Consider the following 17,106-nt stretch of genomic DNA (forward strand, 5'->3'; position numbering starts at 1 on the left):
AAATGCTATTTCAGGTGACTTGGGTTACTTGAGGCATCCACATAGGGTGACAGATGCAAGGGCACTACATTTCACAGCTGACAGCCCTCTGCAGTTGGAGTATATTCTTCTGGAGCTGAATGTAGAGGCCAGATGAGATATTTCCTATTAAACGGCACTAGATCTTTGCATGTAAGCAACTAAACCAAGGCCAAAATGTGCAATTTAGTTGGAGACCTCTAGGTTGTGGAAAAAATATTTACGGTTTGCTTGCATTGCCTTACTTTTCTCTGCCTCAGTACTTACTACATAGGCTCCAGTAGTGTCCACAGCACATTGTAGAAAGGTGATCTTAAATAATTCCTTCTGTGATAATTTACTGCCACTAATATGGATAACGTCTCTGAACATTTGAGGTTGTAGGGTTTACAGATGGTGGAAGGAACTAAAGAGAAGTTTGCTTTAGTGGGAGGGGTGGAGGCAAGATGAGAGTGATGATTCAGAAACCACTGTCTGTAAATAAGTGTCTTCATAGAGAACTGATGCCTCTTGGAGTAGTTATCAAACTGTCTTAAAAAATACCATAGCCTCTTTTTCTTGACTGAGCGAGGAACATAGGAATTTGGACTCAGGCTGTGATGAGTAAGGGCAGATACACATGGGATACTTTCTTCTCTTTAAGTGTAACCTCTAGAACCAGGAAAATTGAATTACCTAACTTACATTACTTTTTAAATGCATCCTATTCTTATACTAGGGTTCAGGGTGAAGGCTGATAAGAGACTTCCTGAAGTTATCTTCAGGATGACTGTCCGGAGGTGGTCCCTAGAAGCAATGACAAGAGGAATTTTGGGTCATACACATAAACCCCTGAATTCATCTGGGTAAGATCAGGGCTTTCAAAGATTCAATTTACAACAGAAAAAGACCTGCAGTAGGGAGGATGGCTTCATATTACCACTGATACATTCAGTACCTGGGCTAGAACTGAAATCTTAAGTTCCAAACAACAGACTGTGTTATAAGAGCTCCTTCAGAAGAGATGGGGCATGGTGGTATATACCCAAACCTCCTCTAGCTCCTGCTGGGCTGTTATCAGACCAGGGCAAGAATGATGGGAAAGGATGAAGTCACATAGGCAGACTTAAACATGTATTGATGCATAATATGTGCCTGTTTTTTGTTGCTTTCCAAGTTTTGGAAGAGGTTTCACACCTGAACAGGCGTGCGCTGACTGCAACTGCTCCTAGAAGGGAGAGAGTAAAAATAAAAACCTACTTGCAAACTGAAATGAGCAACTTAAAACTAAAAATTTCTGTATGTACTATTTCTTTTATTTATCCATAAAGGTGATTATTTCACTATTGAATTTTTTTTAAAATTATTTTTTATTCTGTTTGGTTTTGATAGTTTTGTTAGACATGAGCTATCACTGGATTGAACATATTCACTGCTCCTTCTAAACAGCTGTTTCAAATGTATCAGAATTCTTTCTCTTGGATTTTTCAGCTAAATACTGATTGTAATCAATTTGCTTATGTTAATTCTGTATTAGTTTAGACTTTGTTGTCATGAATCCAATACTTCTGTAAAAAAACTCAAAAATGCTTCAAATATGTTATTTAGAAATGTCACCAGACTATTTCTAAAAACAATACACTAGAAAACACAGTATTTCCAAACCAAAGTACAGATGGCACAAATGATGTTACAGAAACTCTTTAATTGATTAATACTCAATACTGAAGCTATTGTCTGCTACTCTGCAGTTAGACTTTCTGTGATGTGCATTTACAAAGCAACAAGAGACTAGCATCACTATGTTGGTATGTTGTTTGACTGTGGCATAGTTCTTTTTCCTAATTAATTAAAATTGTTGAGGGACAATGTATTGTTTCAGTTAAGTTTTCCAAAGAAAGGACTTAATTTCTGTGAAAATTTAAACTTCCAAATTAGATGAAACAATATTCTTAAACATGGACTAATGCAATATGTGAACAACCACACTATTGCCTAACAATTTGAAAAAAAAAATCTGTTTCTTCTGTGACACAAGACCATATTACATTGATATAGTCTAAATGGCAAAGGTGGCTCTTGTATCATCTATCCATCTCTAAATTTAGTGACATTTTTTTCTATTATTGTCCCACATTCTTAGGCACATTTCTATAGGTAATATGTTACTTATAATAATGAAATATAACATTTTTAACATGATCAGGGGATGAACACACTCAAGTATAGAATTGATAATTTTAAAGTAACTTCCCACAATTTAAAGGTGCCAGATACAAAATAAATTACTGATTAAGTATTGAGCCTTTGCAACCAGCCAGCCTTCTGCTTGCTGCAGTGTGGTGTTGCCAGCAGGTGATCGGCACTGGTAAGGCCACACTAGTGGAGCCCACACGGGTCTGGTTTGGAGCAGAGACTAGGAATTGTTAGAGAGATTCCAGCAAAAGGCCACAGCATTGATGATGAAGGGTCTGGACCATGTCTCACATGAGGAAAGGCTGAGAGAGCTGGGACTGTTCAGGCTGGAGAAGGCTCAGGGAAATGCTGTCAGCGGGTATCTGAATGGAAGATGTTGATAAGGACACAGCCAGGATCTTTAGTGACTGGTGACAGGACCAGAGACAACAGCACACCTGTTGGTGACACAGAAGGGTCCCTCTTGAACTGCAAGAAATACCTTTTCTTACTGTGAGGGTGACCAAACCCTGGCACAGGCTGCCCAGGGAGCTGGTGGAGTCTCCATATTTGGAGATATGGTCCTGGGCAACCAGCTCTAGCTGGCCCCGCCTGAGGAAAGGGGTTGGACCACATGACCTCTAGAGGCCTCTCCCAAAATCAGCCATGCTGTGATTCTATGCAGGTGCAGCAGCACCAGTGTCATTTTTTCCTGGAAAGCTTCTGGTAACAACTCTGCTGTATTCTTGCATCTGGTGAAATCCAATGAAATGACAGTGAAATCATGCCTTGGAGAGGTAATGCTTATCAGCTCAATCCAAAGCTGAGCAAGTGCAAATGTTAATATTCAGTTTAAGGTCTAGTCTATCTGAATGAAGATCCACTGATGTTTCTGTAAGTAAGTTGGCTCCAAGTACTTGCTCAATATCTCGAATCCTCTTAAGATTGAGGACTGGCCTCAGCATGTGTAGTCTCATCACAAGATAGATGCTGCTACCTTCTGCTTTCAGATTTATGCCTTGCAGGTACTTTCACAGAACTGAGCATCTCTTAGACAATACTTTTTGCCTGGCAGAACTATTCATTGCTCATCATGCCTCCTGTTGCAAACCCTGTTTTTGGAGCCTCATGGCCCCTTATTTACAGAAGTTAGTCAGCCACTTTAGCACTGAGCCCTAGAACAGGACACCCAATTTTATATGCCTGAGTCCTACAAAATTCAGGAAAAGACACTAAGGAAATGGCAGATATGTAATATATATGTGTGTTTGTGTGTATGTATGTACACAGATGTAAAGAGTAAACTTTAATAATTATCTACATAAATTGCATAATTGCTATACTGGAAATATTTTTTATGATTTAGCTTGCCCTTAAAACTAGATTTACTGCTCATATAGTTAATATAAATTTGTGAAATTTTTCTTTAGATTATCATTTTCAAAATGTACTGTGCATGAAGAGGAAGTTTTGTTACTATATGTCCCATATTTTATACCTAAAAATACAGTGCAAAACATTCTGGGAATATTTTTATTAAACATGAAATATAACACATCCATCAATATTTTCAGCAGCTCTTAGATCAAATTTTGTATTTTTCCCTGTAAATTAAAAAAGTTGACTATTTAAATGGTATTAACAGACAGGCTATAGAACACTTTTGAAAATGAAGATGATAGACCTGAATTTATGCAAATTACAGTATTGTTCAGTCTCTTATTTTGATCTTTTAAAATTCAACTAACAATCTGACTTCTGAGAGAAGAAAGATAAAACAAGAAAAGACAAATCTTCATAAAGGAGTAAGGCCACTGTGGCTAACTCGGTGTCATCAGAGTTAATACAGCAGTCACTTTCGGTTTCCCTGTTATCTTGAGGTTTGAAGTTGGTTCCACTAAGGCAGATGCATTTTCAGACGTCCCAGAATGACCAGATGTCTTAGCTGCAGGACCAGTTCTTTTGACTGAGTGGACTTTCCAGACAGCCTCACTTCAGAGCCAGGTGGCTCCTGGCCTCAGTCCCCTCCGTGGTGCCTTGTGCTGGTACAATGTTCAGGTAAATGTCGTACTGTTGGTCCATGCCAAGGTAGCTGTCACTCATGAGATACAGGGTGTAGATACACCTGAAAAGTAAAAGCAGCATTTTTAGTTTGGGAATTGGGTCTTGCCTACTTAGAAAACATAATAATGAAGAGAATTAGAGAGTTTGTCATACTTTCCAGGAGTTTCTGGGGTATAAAAAGCAACGGAAACAGTATTTCGATTTCTGACATATCCAGTTCTTTTCAGAGCGATGAGTTCTTTTTTGTCAACTTCTCCCAATATCAAAAACCATCCTTCATCCTTTACTTTGGGGAATCTAGGAGCCATTGCTTTACTGTCCTGCTTTCCCTGTTGGGGAAAAGAAACAGCTTAGGAAAACTAGAAATCATCTTTCCAAAAGGACATTTTTCCTTGAACGAAAAACACCTCAAAACCACACTGCTGTCAATTTTTAGGTAAGGCTATAATTTAGCCAGACCAAAATAGTGTTATTTCTTTTCAGAAGAAGGGCAAAAAAAAAAAAAAAAAAAAGAAAAATCACAGTCCACAGAGAGAAATCCAGAATACAAATATTATTCCACTTATTTTGTAAACTACTGAAACTTGAATGGAAATACTATACCCTTTTTGTAATTTTATCTAATATATTCTGAATACAGAAGGGTTAATTGTAAACCCAGCATCTTTAAACAAAGCGAATCAATTTTATTCAAGATTAATATAAGGACAAAACCAGCACTTAAAACATTTATTTGAGTTTGATATAGCAAAAGGAAAGATTATTTCAGTGACTCTTTATGACAGTGACTTACTGCTGGAAGCTGAAGACAGAAAGATGCACACTTAATCAACATTCATTTTGTGTTTTGTAGAGGGAAAGGTTTTACTGAAGATTTATATGGAAGAAGAAACACCACCACAGCAATGAAGCTTTAGGAACAGCTTGATCCAGCTGTTTTTTACAAAAGAGGGATCAAATTCTAGAAGAGGTTTATAAAACAATGATCACTGCATGAAATGCTTCTGCTCTTTTCACTTCCATGGCTTCTGGTTAGGAAAAGTCTCTGCCAGTAACTGGCACAGCAAACAGAATGATATATGGATGAGCTTTGGCCTTTTGATCTCCCTAAAATAAGACAGTTTCCCCTTGCAACTATGGTGAATCTTCTGTAGTCATGACAAAAAGTCTTTTGGGAAACAAGAGCACTTTTCAAATACAATTCTTAATTAAAGCAAGATAACTTCAATATTTTTCAACAGAACACGCGTATCTCCAGTATTATCAAAATGAAATTGTCTTAAGAGTCTCAGAAGTAACACCTAAAACTCTTCTCCACTTTTATCTTGAGCTCTTTTCATCTTAACAAAAATGCTGGTAATTATAATTCTTAATTATTTGAAATGTTAGAGAAATTAATTAGGAAAATTACAACCATGGTGGTCCATATACCACTCATGGTATGTAGATGACAGAAAAAGGCCTGGATAAGTGAGGGACAGCTTCACTGTCAGCAGACCTGACATGAAGGCAGGTCCAGATCTCCTCAGAGCTGACACACAGGTACAGCCAGGTACTGCTGCTGGGGCAGAGCATTTGGAAAGTGGTGCTGCTCTTGGAGTTTCTGGCTTGATTTGCTGAGGGCCCAGTGAGCTGGCCAGCCCAGGAGACAATGGGATGTGCTTTAAATGGGCAAAGAGCTGCAACAGAAATGTAGGCAGGTGAATTGCAGTGGGAAAGAATTGTATGTGGAAGTTGTTCTAGGAGCTGCTCAAAAAAGCATCAGATGTAAAATAGAAGGAAAATATTCTCAGTAAAGGTCTGGGGATGTGTTATGAGTAGAAACATATTTATAGGTATGAGTCTGGTATGCAGTTTGGTAGCACCTGTGAATGTAATTGGAAATCTTATAAATTAGTTTGATTTTTTTTTTTCATTGTCTTGGTCTAGGATTTTACCTTAAGAGTCTACTTATTATCCTGTTGCAACCTAAAAAGAAAAATTTCTTCACTATGAATAGGGAAAAAGCTTTGAAATAGTTTATAACTTATGTAATACTTAAGCCACAAAGAAACCTATTATACTGTATAAAAGCATAATTGACAATGTAAATGGATTATTGGACACTTGTGCACTTGGGAAGGAAATGATAAACAAGTCTACCTGGTACCCCATCTGGGTCCTGTGCAGGTTTATTTGGAGCACATACTCTTGATCAGCATGCAGTTTGATCCATCTCTTGTCATCTCGTGTGTCTGTTGTCAAAGAAGGAACAGGTACCTCATTCTGTGGCTGAACTGCATCATCCCAACTGCCCTTAATGCTCAGACTGACGTTTAGAATTGGCAAACGGCACAAGAAATTCCAAGCCTGTAGAAAAAACATATCTCTATGGATTACAAGATAATCTATACAGTCACTGTCACTCTAACAATAACAATTCAATGGGCGGTCTACATATTTATTCTATATTAATAATATTTTATTGTGTATTAGAATATATGTAATTGTACAACTCTCCATCATAAGCATAAAATAATTTTCATTACCCTCTTATTCTACTTTCTTCCTAGCAAATAAAACAAATGTGAAAATCCTCAAGCATGTTACACGTGCCTTACTAAGATTACTGATGTCTGAACACAGGAAAAATTCCTTACTGCTCCCGATTAAAGTATTTTTTCCCTATAAGCCACTTAAAAACTAGTATAATTAAGTTTTAAATTAAACTTCCTTAGCATAATCCATAAAGAACAAGTCACTGCAGTGCTAATTAGCAATAGGCAAACCTCAGAGAGTTCAGAGGATCAGTTCAGATAATTAACCAAAAGTTCAACTGCATATCCAAAGTTATTCCTATTTTTTTGATGTTTTCTTGCATCGATCCTTATGAACTCTCCTTCTTACAGGCTTCCTGAGCAATTTTAAAGTCTCTGTGGTCTTTCTTGAACTGCAACAGGCCTTCAACTTTCTCATCCTTATGCAGAGAACTGTTGTTAGAGGATACAATCCATGTAGCTCTACATGACACCCTCTTTAGCCTTAAAAAGGCATCTTGAATATGAGGCCCTATGTTTCTCTCATTGTGGTCTCTATCAGACAAGGAAAAGTAGCTCTGAGGAGCTGTGCCAAAAATGGAAGGGAGCAACATAGGCTTTCATTTAGTAAAAAAGAAAATCAGCACGTTCACGCAATGAAATTTGTTAGGAAAAAGAAATGGGATTGGCTGTGGGAGGCAGTGATTTGTGGCCTTTCTATGGCTGAAAAAGATAGATGAGGATGGCACTGAAAGAAAAAGCAAAAGACCAAGAATCACTCTCTGGCCTGCATATTTCCCCTCCACTCCCAGAAAAGAACAGGAATCAGCATACATGAAAAGCTAGAGAGTGGGAAGGAGAAGAAGGAAATAAGAATATTGGTCTTGGTAAAGAGCCATCAGATGCCAAAATGGGAACTTGTGGGAATGAAGAGGGTAGGCATAATCACGTGGGCAACATCACGGAACAGTAATGTTTTATCTGGAAAAAGACTAAAGCGCATTTTATTTTTCAGGTATGCAGTGTTTCAACAAAACATATTTTCATTTAGATTGTGATTGATGTGTCTGATTACCTTCTCTGTGCTGGGAGGCCTAGGGGCCCAACGAAGGTTCAGTCTGCTTTTTGCAGGCATCGTTGCCACGAGTCATACCGACAATAATAGTACAGGGAGTCATACTGACAATAACAGTGTATGTCAATACATAATTAGAGATACAGCAGCCAGGGTAAGCAGACCTAAGGTCGCGCTGCCCTAGGAAAGGTGGTGCTGTCTCTATCTCGAGCGCTCTCCCCACCAGCTCGCTGTGCCCCCCTCCATCCCCGGTATGCTGGCATTGCCATGCTGGGATTGTGCAGCTAGATGGATCAGCTTGCTAATCATTTTGGTGACAGCATGAACTTAGATCAGCTTAAAGCTGATCGTGGCAACATATTCTCTAATCCTGCAACTCTGGGTAAGCGTGAGCCTTCAGTGCCACTCAAAGAAGTGGTCCAGCCTCCTCCCCTGCTGGCACAAGCATTCACGTAGCCACTTGGCTACGGGCCATTTTGACTGTCAGTGAGAGGGTTGACAGGATTCCTCCTCCTCCTCCCCTCCTCCCCAGACGCTCATTGCCACCTCCTTGCCTGAGGCAGACACAGCGTTTGTGCAGCTGTGCGGTGAGCTGGGTCAGTCGGGGAGGTGAAAGCGGCACGGGGAGGGCTGGACTGCCCATTTCGGCTGCAGCACAGGCTTATTTAGATTAAAATGGATGCATTACCAGAGCCTGGCTGAACTGAATGAGAAAACTGGCTTTAGCTACAAACTAATCTCTCTCTCTCCTCTTCTGTGTATTGCATGAACTCCTGCATCTGTTCAGTGCACAAGGTGGGGAGGTCCAGCTGTGAGCGCTCAGGAGCTTCGGCATAAAAGCAGCTCCTGATGAATTGCACTGATGTTCATGAAGGTGTCTTAGCTAGGAAACGACAGGAAAATTGTAACAGAAGCTAAACAGGCAGAACTTGAAGGAAAAATACTTGTCTCTTTGTCCCAAATATGAAAAGAAATGGGGGAAGAAAAGGCAGCACTTTGAAGAAGGTTAAAAAAAAATACCACCCACATTCTTGACTAAGCCGTTGTTGCCAGGATTCTTATACACTTAATACACAAGACTACTAAACCGACCTCCAGCAGATCGGAGGTGTCACTGGGTGACAACTTGAGTAGTAACATCTCAACTGGCAAATGATTTTATATTGAATGTAAAGGTTTTTAAGAAGAAATTTAGGGTAAGAACTCTACAGACCCACTGTGTGAGAGTCTCTGTCCATCTAAGCAGGGTATTTCTGCTGAGATGAGGAGAGGCACCCTGATATAAACCAATCTGGTTGTTGTCACCTCTTCAGCTGTACTTCAGATATCATTTACCTTGAAAGCTTTTATGTGTCTCAAAGGACAAGACCTGTTACAAATATGTTAGAACAAGCTTAATTGCACCAGAGATCATAATTTATTAACTTCTTTAGTAGCATTACCTGTTACTTTCACCACAGTCTGGTGAAGATTATGATTTGGGCCGGTTTATACCACGCAACCCCAACATAATCTATTTGTCAAAGGCTGTCATGTCATCATGCAGCTTTCAGAATAAAAACAAACCAAAGTAACTTTGAGTAACTTTCTAATTAGAAAACAGGTAGATTTAATAAGTCATCCTATGATAGCTACTAACAGTTGTATTTGATGATCTTAAAAGGTCTTTTCCAACCTAAAGGATTGTATGATTCCTTGAGGATTTATCAAGTCTTGTGTATTTTAAATTTAAAGGCAAAGTTAGTACTGCTTGATCAGTGATACAGTATGCCCAGCAGGCTGCCTTTTTATCATCCATGCACTGTGGGGAAAATGAAGAAATACTTTTCTCACTAAGGAAAAAAGTCAAGTAGTAGCAAGTGAAAATGAAAAAAAAAGGTTATAGGAACACAGATACTTGCAGAGTAAAGGCAGACAATACTACAGTAGAGATAATATTTATTTTCAACCTTGAAGTTTCTTTTTTCTCTTTCAAAAATATCAGTATCAACTCAATATTTTAAATGGTGTTTAATGCCTAAGTGACCTAAAAACTGAAAGAGATTTGTTAAAGAAATATGATTCACAACGAATCACTGAAACATACAGCTCTGACCAAAGAGTAGGGTTAGTCTAAATAGTTTGAATTTAAGTTGTCAACTTTTAAAGCTCCCCTGACTTTCAGGGATGTTTAGAATTATAATACTAGATTCTGTAAAATTAAACTCAGGGTCCCATGTTGCTTAGGTATTTTTTGACAATTTTACTGTGTTTTTTTTCTGTATAGGAGGATACAGGCACATATCACCTCCTTTTAAATATGTCAACATATCCAACATATACCTGTACGTACATACTATACATATATATTTATCTGCCAAGCTCACAGATTCAAATTAAAATCAAATGAAAAATTCTTCACAAACCTTTGGGAACATCATTAGTATTTCTGCCAATAATCTGTCTCCACAGGACCTAGCCTAATATTCCAAATCCATGAGCAGCTTCAAGAGCTGCTATTTAAAAATTAATTACCAATCTGCTTAAAAGGCATTTTCTTCTTTCCAAATGTAAAATTTCTTCCTTTTCCCATCTGCCTGAATTTTATGTAAAGCTTAAGCCGTTTTTACCAGTTTCTTGCTAGTAATCTTTAGCTTTAAGATATGGGTTCAATATCTTTGAGTGAGAACTAAAATGTTTTCTAGGAAAAATGGTTTTGGCAATTTAGTGGCATATTTACCACTTTATTTGACTCTGTTCATGTCTGGTGCCAGAAGGCTAAACTTAAACTTTGTAGTCTGATATTCTTTCTTTATAGAAAACACAGAATACAGATGCTGAAGAATTTTTATCTTGGTTGGCCTCTGTCTACGTGAGCACTGAAAGACTTTACATATGAAGACACTCAACAGGCAGTCTCAATATGAATTTTTATTTGTGCAAGGTATTACAATAGTTTTTATTTTCTTTTTTTTTTCCCCCATAAAAAATACTGCAAAGAATCTAACATATTGGTATAAGGCTTTCACATTTGTAATGCCCTGCAACAACACAGTCATGGCTTTGCTATACCCAATACAGCCATTCCCAGCTCATGGAAATGAAACTTTCTCCTCACATGATGGCAAGACGTTATGTTTTTCCCCCTTACATGCATCTGTATTTACAAACATAGATATATAGAGGCACAGAGTCATTCGCAGTGTGAACGTACACAGCACATACACACAAGCTATTTTTGAAGAAACTGCTAAGACATTTCAATACCAGCCAAACATATTTATCTGAGGATTAATCTTCATCTATTGAATCAGACGAGAACACTGCCATGCATACAATTATTTAATTAGCAGCCAAATCCTCTGCCAGTCAGCAGCCGTTCCAGGCATACTGATGGGGCAGTAGATGCAAATCTCACAGTAGTACTGCTTTTTCTCATTACTACTGCAATTAGCACTTAAATTGATGCTTTAAACATACTAATTTCTGGAATAATTCAGGATTTGTATGTTACCTGGGATCGCCTCACTGCAGAGACGACACCAGATTGCTACGCAAATTGAAGCACTTTTGAGCCAAATAACCATCATCATATCAGACAGAGCCAATTTGCATTTGCTTTTAAAGATAACAGAATGGCAATTTATGCAAATAAATTAAGTAAGTTTACTTCTGAGTTCTCCCTGAACTAATTATAATAATGTTCTAATTTTTTATCACATCTAAAAGTTGGACTGAAATCAATGTGTATTATGTTAGAAATCTGTTGTTAAAGGAAGCCTTTTTTGATGTCAATACATTTTCTTAATTCAAAATTTTGATGTTAATTTGGTTACAAATGCAGATGTCTGTTACAGACATTTTAAGTACTTCTTGTTTGGATATCTGTAAAAGGTTTAACCGAAGCTGAGCAGTCAAACTGTCCTTTTAAACATTCTAATAAAAAAAATTTCAAGTATAGCTTTTGAAGTTTTCATCTTTCCTACATTTATTTGGAACCAATAGGCTTAGAATGTGATGAATGCTATGGGATACAGCTATCCTTTGCTGTGAATGCCTTGAAAATCAAACTGAAAACAAGACTTCAGCAGCTCAACATTTTGGAATACTATTTTCTTTCTCTCCCCTGCGAAGTATGAAATTTTCATCTCTTTTTTCTGTTTCAAACAAAAAATGAGTGCTGGATTTTTTAATAAAAGCATTCTCAGAAAAAACTGTTTGACAGACCACTTCAGAAACCAGCTAAAATGACATTTGCAATGCATGTATTCCTAGTGCAGAGCTATGAAAAGGTGGATAACACTCAGCAGATTGAATGACCTAAAGAAGCATCTTTAGAGCAGAGAGATGTGGTAATATCAGCCATAAACCACAGTCTGTTACTGCTTAGCAGGGAAGAAGTGAGAATAATATTCAGAAAACAGGCAGAGAAGAACCTCTGTAAAGCCAGCAGTTCCTTGAAATTAGAGCAATGAATGTGTTGTACTTTATACAGAACGTTGCATGGTATTTACTGAAGGAGAGAGAGTATTTCTTTGCCCAACTGCTCTTCCTTTCCAATCACAATGGTAATGGTCACAAAAAGAAAGTGTTACCTGTGAAATGTGTCCTGCTTGCAACTCACTGTCCACAATGGAAGCAAAAACATTCTCTTTTCCTTCACAGGCAGCCATTAGTTCGGGAAGACACTCGATAGGTCCTTGGTAACCTCCATGCACACTCTTCCTTTGGCCTTGGTTCCACTTCCTGATACAGACAGCAAAACATATGCCCAGGGAGGGAAAGCAAACATTTGTATTCAGTTGTTTTGGTGGTAAAACTCAATACTGCATTCTGTTTTTAAAGGGTGGTCATTTATTTTTGGTTAGCATTAATTACTGCATCATCTAAGCATCTATAGAGCTTTGCATTATCTAGAATGTTAAGATGGATACTAATGTAGTTTTATAGTGGATTAAAATAAAGAGATAATTAACATACAGAGTTAGATTTGTTAGGACTTGGAACCCTTCCAGTAGTCTCTTGTTAATTTGTCTGGAATCACGGTTCTCAAAATAATCTGTGGGGGTTAATTAATCAATGAATATCGAAAACAGAAACAGAAAATCCATTTAGGAAAGCATCACTGTGAAAGACAGAGTTCTGCTTCTGATTCATTAATGAACATTCTTGGGGCACAACAATGCCATTCAAACACAATCAGCAGTGGGAAGTAGAAAGGAATGGGAAACCTGCTAATGCTTCAAAGAACTACATACCGAAAAAGGTAAAGATGCTGGAGCTCTATATTTGGCAAAGTAAGTAGAGATGAGTCATGTATCCATCTACCCTGAACCACCATCTGCACCAGGCTGGTTATGTTCAGAGCAGTCACCAGCCAGCCATGATGTGCTGCAACATCCAGCATTGCCTAAGCAAAGGAGACACATAATAAAACAGACATGAACGCAAATACAATTGCATACCTGGTTCATATAAGGAACATCATGTGATTAATGTTTGACATACAGTGATTTTTAGGCCTTAACATAAGAGTTTTCTTCAACCTCTGTTGAAGGCAGTTAGGCACCTTTGGAATTAACCTTGAAAAAAGATGAATTATATCCTCTATCATCGTCATCAGTTCTTATTCTTGAAAAGGTAATTTACACACTGGTTTTGGGGGTGAGAATTGATGGTAGAATCTTTTCCTTACAAATAACTGCTCTTTGACATAACCAACTCAGAATGCAGGCAAAAAATATCAACATTTACTGTAAAAGAAAAGGTTACAATTAATGGCAGTATTTATTTATATTTTAACATGAGAACTTTCTCAGAATTACATAATTATTCAAAAAATCCTTGAACTATTTAAGAACATCACCAATATATTTACGTTTGTTCAAGAATTAATACTAATGTCATTTACCAGTATCAATTATTATTTCCATTTGAATTAAGTACTTAAAACCCCCCTGGAATTGGACAAGATAAAAGCACTAAAATTTAGCTTAATAGCATATTTGAGGCTTTGTTTAACACTGACGCATAAGTTGAAATTTTGAAGAAAGCTTACAAAATAGCTTACATTTTACCTATGGTGAGTAAAAGTGATCAGAAATAAAATGGATTTCATCCTTTGCACTGCAAACCGTTGACTGTCTTGAGAATAAGGGGTATTTGGCTGTCTCTCCTTTGGCATCTCTATCCTGATCCTGAAAATCTTTCCCAAAGTACACAGAAAACACAAGCAAACAAAAACTCCCTATACAGCTATACATCAGATTTCAAAGAGTTAAAATCATCCTGGCTTCCATGTCTCATGAGTTTCTGTTCCATTTCTACTTCCTATGTTTTGACAGTACAAATAAGAAGTATACAGTTAGTGCAATCAGCATAAAGATCTAAAGCTAATTCAGTATGGATTTTACACTGCAAATGGCCCTATGGACATGAAAAAAATGATTCTGCTTGCTTTTTTCCTTGACTGGACTTACACTCTGTTTGATTGGTCTGAATGTGAATTTAAGAGTTCTTTCAAGGGAAAAAGCATCAAACATGAATTTTTGGTTTCAACTTTTTTAATGGTAAATGCAGCTATTTGGATATCTAGTATACTCTTCAACCTGTCTATAGTACATTGAAAGAATTATTATGATTTATGAAAGCATTCCAGCTGGTGAAAAAATAATGCTCTAATGTATTAGTTGTCTTGCTTATTTTGTTGTTCAATAACATTATGATCACAATAAAGTGTGAGTCCTCATATTAAAACACTCTAATTCATATTGGAGTAGAAAGTCATTTATTTAACAGTTGTTCACCATGGAGGGAATTTCATGTTTAATCAAAATACTAGAAAATAGGGTTTTTTTAAGAAAGAAAGGAACACTGATACTGATTGAATGGTTTCAACACCTTTTTAAATACCACCCTGGTGTTAGGAGGGTTGTAGTTTGATTTTAGGACTAGGTTTCAGATGTTTTCTTGGGTTTTTCTTGTAAACACAAATGATATTGTTTGATACTTACTCAGGCAGCGTATACCTGCACCATTTTAACTTATTTTGCAGCCACTAGTGTAATGAGGAGAAGCTGTCTGTGTAAGTCTTTACATTTAATCAAATGTTTTACAGACAAACAAAAGGCAGCATTTACTTAAGGCAAACTAAACAGTGAAATCTTCTTTAAACAAAGGAGTTGTTTACACACGCAGAGCTATTTCAATTAAATTACACTGATTCTGGAGAAATACTGACTTTAAAGGCACAAGTTAGTTTCACTCCTGGCCGAGTCACACAGTTTATTTTACCAGTTTACAATGCAATTTCAACAGGGTTTTTTTTTTGTTTTTTTTTTTTTTTTTCCAGATTGGGGTGATAAGATCAGTGACACTTAGAAAAATATTTGAAGTGTTAGCCTGTATTAGACAAATGTTGTCTCATTTTTCATGAATTGTGGATAAAGGGCCTTTCAGTAATGAAGATCCAGATTTAATATTTAGTTTTTTGGAGGAAGAGGCATAGCACCCTGAAACTCTGTAACATTTCTAGTGACCCTAGAACCAGTACCTCACAACACAACCTTACTGGCTTCCATTTTCTGTCTTTTCAATTGGTTTGCCAAAGTGATTTCCATGTAGGATTGTTTTCACCAAACAGAAAATAAAATTGTGTTAGAAACCACATTTGAAAGGAGCAGCTTTGTGGCCTGCAGATTTATACGTTGGTTTGCATGACATTTACTTGCATAAGGAGGGAATTGTTCTCAGCATCGGACTGGAGTCAGTATTTCAAACTTAAAAGGTGAGTTGCTCTTTACCTGATTTCGCATTTTAAAGTACATTGAAGACAACCCATACAGTCCAGTCCATGTTTCTGAACAGTCTGTGTTGCTGAGACTTTCTGGTATCAGCCTCCTGTTCTCCACTACCTGATTCTTGTTCTTTTCTGCTATTGTGACAGCCTGAAACATCATGTACCCCAGTGATGATACTGCTGTACATATGTGAAGAACAATGGGTGCACAGATATCCTGTATTTTCCATGAGTGACAAGAAGAATACAGTGAGTTGTATTTTTAGTCAGCAGTGGTATTTATATATGTATCAGTGGAATATATATATAGTGGTATGTATATATATCAGTGGAATGCTTCTGAAGATGCACACATAACACTGTTTACATTTCTTTTTTTTAAATCTATCCCTCTCCCCCCCTTTAAACAGAGGTTTGAAAGGGGAAAAGAAGAGTGAAGATGTAAGAGTAAGATAAATCTAAAACAAGCTTTGAAATTAACTGGAGGATCCTTTCACATAGAAAATCTCCTAGACGTTGATAGAGGCCTACAGATAGATATCCCGTAGGGAGTAAGGAAAGCCTGTGTGTGTGAGACTCTGTGTTCCACATTGTTATAAGGAATCCACATGGCAAATCCTCTTTTCCTCCTTATTTTCTGCTTCTTCACCCATAGAATTTATTCACAGCATCTCTATCTGGATGTGAAATCCAAGACAGTGACATTGTGAAAAAGTCAGAACAATGGTAAAGTTGGCTTGTTTCATCTGCTGCCTTGGAAACCTCCACACATTTCATTTTCTTCTAAGTGTAAAACACAGAGATGCTGGATATTTAAAAGGTTACTGAAATTCCTATAAATACTCAAGGTAACAAACTGAGTCATTCCTCTGTCTCCAAAAGTAAATAAGCAACTAAACAAAGAATATAATACAAACCACAAAATTTAAAGGATTTAATATTTATGTTATCTGATGAATAATGTATTTAGTCTCTCTAGTTTATCTAGTTGCTACCTGTTTAGTTTGTTGTTATATTTAAGTCAAAATCAGTATAATTTTATAGAAACCTGTGGCTTTTTAAGCTCTTATTTTGGAAAGTAGTAAATAAATTCTAAATATCTTACAGCTGGTAAGAGTGGAACAGATTAAGAGTATTATTCTAAATTGGGAAATGGCACAAACACTTTCTAGCCTAAGAATTTAAACCAACACAGGATAATTTAATCACAGAGAAAAACTTGAAAGAAGAGGACAGTGAGTGCAAAAAGTGAAACAGGAAACAGTAAAGATGCTTTAACTACAGAAAAAAATATACGTATTTTGTGGAAATCAACAAATTAAATAATAAAAAACCAAACCAAACCAAACAAACAACAAAAAAAACACCTCTAAGCCAAACTTTTTAACCTAAAGTAGAATAAATGGGGTAAATATATGGAGTCAAGGGAATTATTGGTTGTTATACCAGAAAATATGTTTATCATCCTATTTGGGACTCCTTCTGTGCTTAGCAGAATAAAA

The 17,106-nt window shown here is 37.0% G+C and overlaps 1 protein-coding gene across 1 annotated transcript in view; it reads right to left on the reverse strand.

Moving 5' to 3' along the window:
• Positions 1–1,509: 1,509 nt before the first annotated feature.
• ASCC3 (activating signal cointegrator 1 complex subunit 3) overlaps positions 1,510–17,106 on the reverse strand; it is a 263,876-nt gene continuing 248,279 nt past the window's right edge. Inside the window, exons 38-42 of the mRNA XM_063389711.1 lie at positions 13,065–13,216; positions 12,402–12,552; positions 6,379–6,585; positions 4,390–4,565; positions 1,510–4,297 (exon numbers count right to left, since the gene is read on the reverse strand). Of these exons, the coding sequence (XP_063245781.1) occupies positions 4,162–4,297; positions 4,390–4,565; positions 6,379–6,585; positions 12,402–12,552; positions 13,065–13,216 (822 nt within the window). The 3' untranslated portion in view covers positions 1,510–4,161. The remainder of the gene's footprint in view (positions 4,298–4,389; positions 4,566–6,378; positions 6,586–12,401; positions 12,553–13,064; positions 13,217–17,106) is intronic.

The sequence above is a fragment of the Prinia subflava genome, chromosome 2 (genome assembly GCF_021018805.1).
Source record: "Prinia subflava isolate CZ2003 ecotype Zambia chromosome 2, Cam_Psub_1.2, whole genome shotgun sequence".
NCBI classification, from domain to species: Eukaryota; Metazoa; Chordata; class Aves; order Passeriformes; family Cisticolidae; genus Prinia; species Prinia subflava.